General features: G+C 44.6%; 1 protein-coding gene across 1 annotated transcript in view; it reads right to left on the reverse strand.

Moving 5' to 3' along the window:
- The window catches only part of SLC2A4 (solute carrier family 2 member 4), a 35,016-nt gene extending 22,342 nt beyond the window's left edge, over positions 1 to 12,674 (reverse strand). The window contains exons 1-3 of the mRNA XM_067469694.1: positions 12,591 to 12,674; positions 886 to 1,005; positions 349 to 521 (exon numbers count right to left, since the gene is read on the reverse strand). Coding sequence (XP_067325795.1) covers positions 349 to 521; positions 886 to 1,005; positions 12,591 to 12,611 — 314 coding nt within the window. The 5' untranslated portion in view covers positions 12,612 to 12,674. The remainder of the gene's footprint in view (positions 1 to 348; positions 522 to 885; positions 1,006 to 12,590) is intronic.
- Positions 12,675 to 13,116: the final 442 nt, after the last annotated feature.

Below are 13,116 nucleotides of genomic sequence, written 5' to 3' on the forward strand. Positions count from 1 at the left end.
GAATGCCCAGGACACTCTGCCCATGCTCAGAGTTGCCTTCTGATTCCCCAATGTGGCACAATGTGGTGCAACGGAATGTCGAAGGCATTCTGCGCATGCTCAGAGTAATTCTGATTCCCCAATACGGTGCAACGGAATGCCCAAGCCACTCTGCACATACTCAAAGTCATGCTCTGATTCCCCAATGCGGTGCAACAGAACACCTAAGGCATTCTGCGCGTGCTCAGAGTCACTCTGATTCTCCAGTGTGGCACAACGTGATGCAATGGAACACCCAAGTCATTCTGCACATGCTCACTCTCCGATTGTAGTGCAATGGATGGCCCAAGGCACTCTGCACATGCTCACCTGCCAAGCCATTCTGAGACGATGCCCACCATGAAGGAGGAGACCATGCCTCCGATGGAGAAGATGGCCACCGAGAGGGACCAGAGCATCTTGAGGGTGTTTGGCTCGATGGGCGTCGGGTGCTCCACTCCTTGGCGCTCCATCCAGGTGGCATTGTAGTTCTGCTCAATGATCTGCGCAAAAGAACGCATGGTCAGTCTCCTCGTCATCCTGAAGCAGGAGAACATTACTTGCCTGCGCAAACTTGGGCCCTCCCTCCAGGTGTTTTGGACTACAACTCCCACAATTCCTAACAGCCAGTAGCCTGTTAGGAATTGTGGGAGTTGTAGTCCAAAACACCTGGAGGGAGGGCCCAAGTTTGCCCAGATCTGCTTTGCAATGTAAACAATCTAAAAATAATGCAAACCAGAAAACATACCTTCTCCAGTGATGCCGCCGGTGCTCTCCAAACTGACATCTGCACATGCTCAGAGGCCCAGTGATGGCGTTCAAACCCTCCCACCCTTTGCTTCGTTAAGCTCCATTTGCCTTCTGTACCTTTTGCGGGGCATTGATGACGCCGATGTTGTACCCGAACTGCAGGGAACCCAAAACGGCGGTGAAGACGGACAGGATTAAGGTGGCGGTAACACCACTCCCAGCATTCTCATCTCCTTCCTATAGAAACATACATATATATATATAAGGCAAGATAAATAAACACAGGCTCCATTAATCCACTTTAATTGTAGTTTTCTAACTGATATTAAAATGTCCCGGTTTCTCTCCTGCACCTTCCTCTTTTGTCCTCAGCTTCCTTCAATGACTGCAAAACCCTTCCACCAACAAGGGTGCAGCTACACTGTAGATTTAATGCAGTTTCACACCGCTTTAAGTGCCATGGCTCCATTCTATGGAATTCTGAGATTTGTAGTTTCAAAAGGTCTGTAGCTTTCTTTGACAAATAGTGCTGGTGCCTCACCAAATTTTGGGACCCCCAAAGGCCATCCAGTCCATCCTCTTCCCTTGCCCCTTCTACACTGCCATATGAAGTACAGATTATCTTCTTTGAACTTGATTATATGGTAGTGTAGACTTACATAATCCAGTCCAAAGCAGATTATGTGTATTATTTGCTTTGATAATCGGGATTATCAAAGCAGTGTAGACTCACATGATCCAGTCCAAAGCAGATAATTTGTATTATTTGCTTTGATCATCTGGATTATAAGTGTGGACTCACATAATCCAGTCCAAAGCAGATTATGTGTATTATTTGCTTTGATAATCTGGATTATCAAAGCAGTGTAGACTCACATGATCCAGTCCAAAGCAGATAATGTGGATTATCTGTTTTGATAATCTGGATTATATGGCAGTGTGGACTCACATAATCCAGTCCAAAGCAGATAATGTGGATTATTTGCTTCGATCATCTGCATTATATGACAGTGTGGACTCACATCATGCAGTCCAAAGCAGATAATCTGTATTATTTGCTTTGATCATCTGGATTATATGGCTGTGTAGACTCACATCATCCAGTCCAAAACAGATAATGTGGATTATTTGCTTCGATAATCTGGATTATACGGCACTGTAGACTCACATAATCCAGTTCAAACCAGATAATGTGCATTATCTGCTTCAATCATCTGGATTATACGGCACTGTAGACTCATATAATCCACTTCAAAGCAGATAATGTATCTTATTTGTTTTGATAATCTGGATTATATGGCAGTGTAGGTGGGGCCCCTGTTAGCTGTTCCATAGCCTTGAGCCACAGCACGTAAAAGTGGTATCAAACTGCATTAATTCTGCAATGTAGATGTATCTAGAGATATTTCCCAGGGTTTGGATAAGTTATTGTTAGTGTGTTGCAATTCCCAGAATCCTCCACTGGCTATACTTGTTGCAGTGGGCATCTACAGCTTTTGCAAAGTTACTTTTTTCCAAGGCAGGAGTGGGTGCGATTGATTTTCCTTCTGCAGCGGAAGTTGTGTGCAACCGAACAAGGAGATATGTCAATATTTGATTCATGTGCTATCGAATTCAGCCTCGATGATTGCATTCACACTGCTATCAAGCCCCTCCCAAAGAGTTATAGTTCATTAAGAGACTACAAGTAAATATATTTCCTTTTTTGGAAATCCGGAGTTGCAAAATGCTAAAGCGTGGTTAGAGGCTCTGTGATGGACCTAGCAGCAGCTATACCCTGCTATCATGTAAAATATATCAATTTAGTAAAATATATCAATTTGATGTTTTTTGTATAGCTTGTATCTTTTATATACTGTGTATCCCATTCTATTAAGACCAAAGCAGAATGGGACTATGACTTCCCTCCATCCAGGCACTAGACTCCTATGGATGCGGCGTAGCATTGCATTGGCTTTTTTTGCTGCCGCATCACATTCCTGGCTCATGTTCAGCTTAAGACTAGATTCCAGATCAAAGGTCTGGAAACTATTTATTTATTATTTACTAGCTGTCCCCTGCCACGTGTTGCTGTGGCCCACTCTGGTGGTCATGGGGGTTCTGTGTGGGAGGTTTGGCCCGATTCTATCGTTGGTGGGGTTCAGAATACTCTGTGATTGTAGGTGAACTATAAATCCCGGCAACTACAACTCCCAAATGTCCAGATTCTATTTTCCCCAAACCCCACCAGTGTTCACAATTAAGCATATCGAGTATTCATGTAGAGTTTGGTCCAGATACATCATTGCTTGAGTCCACATTGCTCTCTGGATGTAGGTGAATGACAACTCCAAAACCAAAGGACACTGCCCACCAAACCCTTCCAGTATATTGTCGAAGGCTTTCATGGCTGGAATCACTAGGTTCTTGTGGGTTTTTTCGGGCTATAGAGCCATGTTCTAGAGGCATTTCTCCTGACGTTTCGCCTGCATCTATGGCAAGCATCCTCAGAGGTAGTGAGGTCTGTTGGAAGTAGGAAAAATGGGTTTATATATCTGTGGAATGGCTGGGGTGGGGCAAGGAGCTCTTCCCTGCTGCAGTTAGGTGTGAATGTTTAGCTGATCACCTTCATTAGCATTTGAAGGCCTGCCTGAGCCTGGGAAAATCTGTTGCTGGGAGGTGTTAAGATGTACCTGGTTTTTTCCTCTCTGTTGTTTAGCTGTTATAATTTTAGAGTTTTTTTAATACTGGTAGCCAGATTTTGTTCATTTTCATGGTCTCTTCCTTTCTGTTGAAATTGTCCACATGCTTGTGGATTTCAATGGCTTCTCTGTGTAGTCTGACATGGTAGTTGTTGGTGTGGTCCAGCATTTCTGTGTTCTCACGGCTTGTTCTTGGTCTTGCAGCTCTTCTGATGTCTGAGGTGGAGTATCAACTGGGCTCTCCAGGCCAATGGATACCATTGAAATCCACAAGCATGTGGACAATTTCAACAGAAAGGAAGAGACCATGAAAATGAACAAAATCTGGCTACCAGTATTAAAAAAACTCAAAAATTATAATAGCTAAACAACAGAGAGGAAAAAACCAGGCACAGATTAACACCTCCCAGCAACAGATTTTCCCAGGCTCAGGCAGGCCTTCAAATGCTAATGAAGGTGATTAGCTAAACATTCACACCTAACTGCAGCAGGGAAGAGCTCCTTGCCCCACCCCAGCCATTCCACAGATATATAAACCCATTGTCCTAATTCCAACAGACCTCACTACCTCTGAGGATGCTTGCCATAGATGCAGGCGAAACGTCAGGAGAAATGCCTCTAGAACATGGCTCTATAGCCCGAAAAAACCCACAAGAACCTTCCAGTATGTTTGGGAAAACAACAGGTTTACAAGTCAATTGGAACAAGGGTTCAGGATGCTCTTTGATTGTAGGTGAACTATAAATCCCAGCAACTACAACTCCCAAATGACAAAATCATTTTTTTTTTAGTGAAGGACATACATTGGGTTGTTAGGTGTCTTGTGTCCAAATTTGGTGTCAATTCGTCCAGTGGTTTTTGCGTTCTGTTAATCCCACAAACGAACATTACATTTTTATTTATATAGATTATTTCATGGCGGCCTCGCACAAGCATCATATGATGCTATCAGCATATAAACCATCAAAATTACATTTAAAACATTAAAAATCATTAAAAAGACATTATACAATCCATTAAACAACAAAGTAAACATGCCAATTAAAACCAATCCAAGTCAGGGTAAATCCAATGTCGCAGATAGCCTAAGTTTCCTTCCAATTGCCACTGTCCACTAATTGAACGCCTGGTCCCAAAGCCATGTCTTCAAAGGACTAGAGAGAGGTGACCAACCTGATGTCCTTAGGGAGAGAGTTCCACAGACTGGGGGCCACTGCCAAGAAGGCCCTGTCTCTCGTCCCCACCAAACGCGTTTGCGAAGGTGGTGGGATCGAGAGCAGGGCCTCTCCTGGCGATCTTAAGCTTTGTTATGGTTCGTAACAGGAGATATGATCGGACAGGTAATCTGGGCCAGAACCGTTTAGGGCAGTGGTTCTCAACCTTCCTAATGCAGTTCCTCAGGTTATGGTGACCACCAACCATAACATTATTGTAATGTAACTATCTGATATGAGGATGTTTTTTCCTTCACTGGACCAAATTTGGCACAAATATCCAACAAATACCTGATACGCCCAAGTCTGAGTACTGGTGGGGTTGTGAGGGGAATTTATTTTGTCATTTGGGAGTTGTAGTTGTTGGGATTTATAGTTCACCTACAATCAAAGAGCACTCTGAACTCCACCAACAATGGAATTGAACCAAACTTGGAACACAGTTCTCCCATGACCAACAGAAAATACTACAAGGGTTTGGTGGGCAGTGTCCTTTGCTTTTGGAGTTGTAGTTCACCTACATCCAGAGATCAGTGTGGACTCAAACAGTGATGGATCGGGACCAAATTCTACACGAATACTCGATATGCCCAAATGTGATCACTAGTGGAATTTGGGGAAAATAGAATCTTGACATTTGGGAGTTATAGTTGCTAGGAATTGTAGTTCACCTACAATCAAAGCGCATTCTGAACTCCACCAACAATGGAATTAAACCAAACTTGGCACACAGTTCTCCCATGACCAACAGAAAATACTAGAAGGGTTTGGTGGGCAGTGTCCTTTGCTTTTGGAGTTGTAGTTCACCTACATCCAGAGATCAGTGTGGACTCAAACAGTGATGGATCGGGACCAAATTCTACACGAATACTCAATATGCCCAAATGTGATCACTAGTGGAGTTTGGGGAAAATAGAATCTTGACATTTGGGAGTTGTAGTTGCTAGGAGTTGTAGTTCACCTACAATCATAGAGCATTCTGAACCCCACCAATGATAGAATTGGGCCAAACCTCCCACACAGAACCCCCATGACCACCAGAGTGGGCCACAGCAATGCGTGGCAGGGAATGGCTAATAATAGTAATAATAATAATAATAATAATAATAACAATAATGATAATAATAAAACACATCAAACTCCTCTGGGACTTCCAAATTCAGACTGACAAGAGTTCTGGAGCACAATACTCCTGACCTCACAATCTTGCTAAAAAACCAAGTATGGATTGTTGATGTTGCAATCCAAGGCAACAGCAGGATTGAAGAGAAACAACTGGAAAAGCTGACATGATACGAGGATTTAAAGATTAAACTGCAAAGAATCTGGAACAAGCCAGTCAAGGCGGTCCCAGTGGTGATCAGCACAGTGGGTGCAGTGCCTAAAGACATTGGCCTGCACTTAAACACAATTGGCACTGACAAAATCACCACCTGTCAGCTGCAAAAGGCCACCCTGCACACATTACTGTATTCGCTGAAACATCACACAGTCCTAGACACTAGGGAAGTGTCCGATGTGTGATGAGATACAACAGCTAGCACAGTGATCTTGTTTGCTGTGGACTCATCTTGTTGTGTTTCAAATAATAGTAATAATAGTAATAGTAATAATAGTAATAGTAATAATAATAATAATAATAATGGCAGAATGAGGTTGGACTGGATGGCCCTTGAGGACCACTTCCAACTAGGATTTTATGATGATGGTGGTGGTGATGGTGATGATGATTATGGCATAATGGGGTTGGACTAAATGGCCCTTGGGGGTCTCCTCCAACTCTAGAATTCTATGATGGTGGTGGTGGTGGTAGAATGAGGTTGGACTGGATGGCCCTTGGGAGTCTCTTCCAACTCTAGGATTAGATGATGATGATGATGATGATGATGATGATGATGATGATGGCAGACTAAGTGGGCCTTGGGGGCCTCTTCCAACTTTAAGATCTGATGATGATGATGGAAGAATGGGATTGGACTGGATGGCTTTTGGGAGCCTCTTCCAACTCTAGGATTTGGTGGTGATGATGATGATGATTGATGATGGTAGAATGGGGTTGGACTAGGTGGGCCTTGGGGGTCTCTGCCAACTAAGATCCGATGATGATGATGATGATGATGATGATGATGATGATGATGAAAGAGTGGGATTGGACTGGATGGGCTTTGGGGGCCTCTTCCAACTCTAGGATTTGATGATGATGATGATTGATGATGGCAGAATGGGGTTGGAATAGATGGCCTTTGAGGGTCTCTTCCAACTCTCAGATTCAATGATGATGATGATGATGATGATGGCAGAATGGCCTTGGATTGGATGGCTCTTGAGGGTCTCTTCCAACTATAGGATTTGATGTTGATGATGATGATGATGGAAGAATAGGATTGGACTAGATGGCCTTTGGGGGCCTCTTCCAACTCTAGGATTTGATGATGATGATTGATTGATGATGGCAAAATGGGGTTGGACTAGGTGGGCCTTGGGGGTCTCTGCCAACTCTAAGATCTGATGATGATGATGATTGAAGAATAGGATTCGACTGGATGGCCTTTGGGGGCCTCTTCCACCTCTAGGATTTGATGATGATGATGATTGATGATGGCAGAATGGGGTTGGAATAGATGACCTTTGAGGGCATCTTCCAACTCTCAGATTAAATGATGATGATGATACAATGGCCTTGGATTGGATGGCTCTTGAGGATCTCTTCCAACTATAGGATTTGATGTTGATGATGATGATGGCAGAATAAGGTTCAACTGGATGGCCTTTGGGGTCTCTTCTAACGCTAGAATTCTATGATGGTGGTGGTGGTGATAGAATGGGGTTGGACTGGATGGCCCTGGGGGGGGGGTTTCTTCACTCAAGGATTCAATGATGATGATGATGATGATGATGATGATGATGATGATGGCGGTGGTGGTGGTGATAGAATGGGGTTGGACTGGATGGCCCTGGGGTGATAATGATAATGATGATGGCAGAATGGGATCGGACTAGATGGGCCTTGGGGATCTCTTCCAACTCTAAGATGATGATGATGATGATGATGATGATGATGATGATGATGGCAGAATGGGGTTGGACTGGATGGCCTTTGGGGTCCTCTTCCAATTCTAGTATTCAATGATGATGATGATGGCAGAATGGGGTCAGACTAGATGGGCCTTGGGGGTCTCTTCCAACTCTAAAATCCGATGGCGATGATGATGATGATGATGGCAGAATGGGGTTGGACTGGATGGCCTTTGGGGTCCTCTTCCAATTCTAGGATTCAATGATGATGATGATGGCAGAATGGGGTCAGACTAGATGGGCCTTGGGGGTCCTCTTCCAACTCTAGGATTTGATGATGATGATTATGGCAGAATAAGGTTCAACTGGATGGCATTTGGGGTCCTCTTCCAACTCTAGGATTTGATGATGATGATGATGATGATGATGATGGCAGAATGGGGTTGGACTGGATGGCTTTTGGGGGTCTTCTTCCAACTCTAAGATCCGATGATGATGATGATGATGATGATGATGATGATGATGATGGCAGAATAAGGTTCAACTGGATGGCCTTTGGGAGTCTCTTCCGACTTTAGGATTCAATGTTGATGATGATGATGATGATGGCAGAATGAAGTTCAGCTCGATGGCCTTTGGGGGTCTTCTTCCAACTCCAGGATTCGATGATGATGATGATGATGATGATGATGGCAGAATAAGTTTCAACTGGATGGCCTTTGGGGGTCTCTTCTAACTCTAGGATTCTATGATGATGATGATGATGATGATGGCAGAATGGGGTTGGACTGGATGGCCTTTGGGGTCCTCTTCCAATTCTAGGATTCAATGATGATGATGATGGCAGAATGGGGTCAGACTAGATGGGCCTTGGGGGTCCTCTTCCAACTCTAGGATTTGATGATGATGATTATGGCAGAATAAGGTTCAACTGGATGGCATTTGGGGTCCTCTTCCAACTCTAGGATTTGATGATGATGATGATGATGATGATGATGATGGCAGAATGGGGTTGGACTGGATGGCTTTTGGGGGTCTTCTTCCAACTCTAAGATTCGATGATGATGATGATGATGATGATGATGATGATGATGATGGCAGAATAAGGTTCAACTGGATGGCCTTTGGGAGTCTCTTCCGACTTTAGGATTCAATGTTGATGATGATGATGATGATGGCAGAATGAAGTTCAGCTCGATGGCCTTTGGGGGTCTTCTTCTAACTCCAGGATTCAATGATGATGATGATGATGATGATGATGATGATGGCAGAATAAGGTTCAACTGGATGGCCTTTGGGGGTCTCTTCTAACTCTAGGATTCTATGATGATGATGATGGCAGAATGGGGTTAGACTGGATGGCTTTTGGGGGCCTCTTTCAACTCTACGATTCAATGTTGATGGTGATGGCAGAATGGGGGTTGGACTGGATGGCCTTTGGGGGCTCTTCCAACTCTAGGATTCCATGATTACAAGTGTCCAAAGCCTTTCACCAATTGTGGAAAGGTGCCCTTAAGGCCAGGGCTGGACTGGTCCAGCAAGGGGCCTTGAAAGAGACCTCAAAGCCAAGCATCCTCCCAGGCCCACAAAGGAGCAAAAGCCCTTCTTTCACGGCACTCCTCGTGCAAACTTGGTGCCAAACCCACGCACGCACAGCAGGCACGTCAATCCCCGGTGACAAAGGAGGAAGGCCTTCTCAAGGTCAGAGAGAGTGCCTCGGAGCTTAGTGGTGTCGGAGGGTGGTTGCTGCGCCTGCCTTCCTTCCTTTCTTCCCTCGCATGGACGTCTGTCATGCGTGCGAGGGATACGTGAAAGCTGAGTGTGTAGGCACACAAAACAGGGCCACGCTTTTGCCTACATTTGCCTTTCTCCCTGTCTCTATCTCTCTGTGGCATCATCACAACTCTCTTGTGCAAACGTTTCTTTCCACACACACCTGAATATCATTCTTCAATACTTTTCAGCAGAAGTTAGATTTTAATTAGGTTTATAGGTGGGGTAAGTAACGCATTGGAGAATTACTGGGTTTTACAAATTGCATAACAATACTTCGACTAGTGGGAAAAATCAATAATTATATAGATATAGGTATATGCACACACACATACATGCACACACATGCATACATACAAATAAAGGTATTTATAAAGATTCTAATTTATATATACACATACATTTGTTACATTGTTATCTATATGTATAATATATATATATATATATATATATATATATATATATATATATATATATAATCCTGCCTTTGGAAGGGGTGCCCAAAGGCCATCCAGTCCAACCCTCAAAGTAGATAGATAGATAGATAGATAGAATCATAGAATCATATAATTCTGGAGTTGGAAGGGGCACCCAAGGACCATCCAGCCCAACCATCTCAAGTAGATAGATGATAGATAGATAGAATCATAGAATTGTGGAGTTGGAAGGGGCACCCAAGGGTCATCCAGTCAAACCCCCTAGATGGATGGATGGATGGATAGATAGATAGATAGATAGATAGATAGAACCATAGAATTGTGGAGTTGGAAGGGGCACCCAAGGGTCATCCAGTCAAACCCCCTAGATGGATGGATGGATGGATGGATGGATAGATAGATAGATAGATAGAACCATAGAATTGTGGAGTTGGAAAGGGGCACCCAAGGGCCATCCAGTCCAACCCCCTAAAGTAGACAGACAGACAGAATCATGGAATTGTGGAGTTTGAAGGGGCACCCAAGGGTTATCCAGCCCAACCCCTTAAAGTAGATAGGCAGATAGATAGATAGATAGATAGATGGATGGATGGATGGATGGACGGACGGACGGACGGACGGACGGACGGACAGACAGACAGACAGATAGATCCATAGAATTGTGGGGTTAGAAGGGGCACTCAAGGGCCATCCAGTCCAGCCCTCTGAAGTAGATAGATAGATAGATAGATAGATAGATAGATAGATAGATAGATAGATAGATAGATGATAGATAGAATCATAGAATTGTGGAGTTGGAAGGGGCACCCAAGGGTCATCCAGTCAAACCCTCTTAAGTAGATGGATGGATAGAAAGATAGATAGAGAGATAGATAGATAGTCAGACAGATAGACAGATAGAACCATGGAATTGTGGAGTTCAAAGAGGCACTCAAGGGTCATTCAGCACAACCCCCTAAAGTATATAGGCAGATAGATAGATAGATAGATAGATAGATAGATAGATAGATAGATAGATAGATAGATAGATAGAATCATAGAATTGTGGCGTTGGAAGGGGCACCCAAGGGTCATCCAGTCAAACCCTCTTAAGTAGATAGATGGATAGATAGATAGATAGATAGATAGATAGATAGATAGACAGTCAGACAGACGGACAGACAGACAGACAGACAGACAAACAGAACCATAGAATTGTGGAGTTCGAAGAGGCACCCAAGTGTCATCCAGCCCAACCCCCTAAAGTATATAGGCAGATAGATAGATGGATGGATGGATGGATAGATAGATAGAATCATAGAATTGTGGGGTTAAAGGGGCGCCAATTCAACCCACTCAAGTAGATAAATAGATAGATAATAAGATAGATTGACGACAGAATCATAGATTCAGAATTGGAAGAGACTCCTTGTCATTTAGTCCAGTCCCTCAAATGGATGAATGGAGAGACAGAGATAGATAGATAGATAGATAGATAGATAGATAGATAGATAGACATAATTCTAAAATACTTCTCAGGGCAAGTTAGTTGGAACAGGTTTATAAGTCGTAGAAGTGATGATTTGGAAAACTACTGCTTTGACAAATTATATCATCCTCCTATTAGTGGGAAGAATAAATAGAAAAAATATATCAAAAAACATCTAATTCTGCAATGTTTTAGACCTTTGGGTTGTTAGTTTTTCAGGCTATATGGCCATGTTCTAGAAGCATTCTCTCCTGACATTTCGCCTGCATCTATGGCAGGCATCCTCAGAGATTATGACCTCACAACAGACCTCGCAACCTCTGAAGATGCCTTCCATAGATGTGGGCGAAACGTCAGGAGAGAATGCTTCTGGAACATGGCCATACAGCCCGGAAATGTGTTTTCTGGGCTGTATGGCCATGTTCCAGAAGCATTCTCTCCTGACGTTTCGTCTGCATCTATGGCAGGCATCCTCAGAGGTCGTGACCTCACAACAGACCTCACAACCTCTGAGGATGCCTGCCATAGATGTGGGCGAAACATCAGGAGAGAATGCTTCTGGAACATGGCCATACAGCCCGGAAATGTGTTTTCTGGGCTGTATGGCCATGTTCCAGAAGCATTCTCTCCTGACGTTTCGCCTGCATCTATGGCAGGCATCCTCAGAGGTCGTGACCTCACAACAGACCTCACAACCTCTGAGGATGCCTGCCATAGATGTGGGCAAAACGTCAGGAGAGAATGCTTCTAGAACATGGCTATATAGCCCGGAAAACACACAACAACCCAGTGATTCCGGCCATGAAAGCCTTCGACAATACATTTTGGACCTTCGTTGCCCTTCGTTGCCTTAAAGAATGCTCCCTTTCAAAAAAGAATGCAGAATCCTTGTTTGTTGTTTACTTTCTCGCCTTCAGCCGACCAACCGGCTTCTGGTGGCATGCCCAAGCTGGCTGGCATTCTTTCGGAGACTGGCATTCTGTGCAAAAACGCTCCCAAAATTTGCATTAAAGCCCAGCAAAACAACTCTATCCACAAGCATGGGCCAACTTGGGCCCTCCAGGTGTTTTGGACTCCAACTCCCACAATTCCTAACAGCCTACCGGCTGTTAGGAATTGTGGGAGTTGTAGTCCAAAACACCTGGAGGGCCCAAGTTGGCCCATGCTTGTGGATGGAGTTTACATTTCGTAATGGTGCATCCTTCTGTGGATGGGTTGCAACAAGTCCACCTACCCGTCTCCTCCAAGGGACCATCCTGAGCCGAGGAGCAAGGGCTGCTGCAGCTGCGCTCCTCCAAGTGACGCATGCATGCCTTGCTCAAGGGCTGCTCCTGCGCCCCACACGTCCCGCCCTCTTCCTCCTCCTCCAGATTGGTATGTGGGGAGAGGCTGGGTTGTCATAGCATCCGCCCAGAGGAAAGAGACGCCCCAAGCAAGGCCAAGACAGGCAGGGCAAGGCAAAAGGAAGGCAGGAGGGCCAGGCTCCTCAGGGAACATGTGGGTCCCAATGTGGGCTCCTGGTGGAGGGCATAGGGGATCCCCACACGGGTCCAATGCGCAGCAAGCAGAAAACTGGGCAAAGGGGCCTTTGGGAAGAGATGCGTCACCTGCTGCGCTTCACAGAGTGAGGCACTTGGAAGGGGTACCCAAAGGCCATCCAGTCCAACCCCTACATAGATAGATAAGTGATAGAATCGTAGAGTTGCGGAATTGGAAGGGGCACCCAAAGGCCATCCAGTCCAACCCCTACATAGATAGAT

Source organism: Anolis sagrei, chromosome 6 (genome assembly GCF_037176765.1).
Source record: "Anolis sagrei isolate rAnoSag1 chromosome 6, rAnoSag1.mat, whole genome shotgun sequence".
Lineage (NCBI taxonomy): Eukaryota > Metazoa > Chordata > Lepidosauria > Squamata > Dactyloidae > Anolis > Anolis sagrei.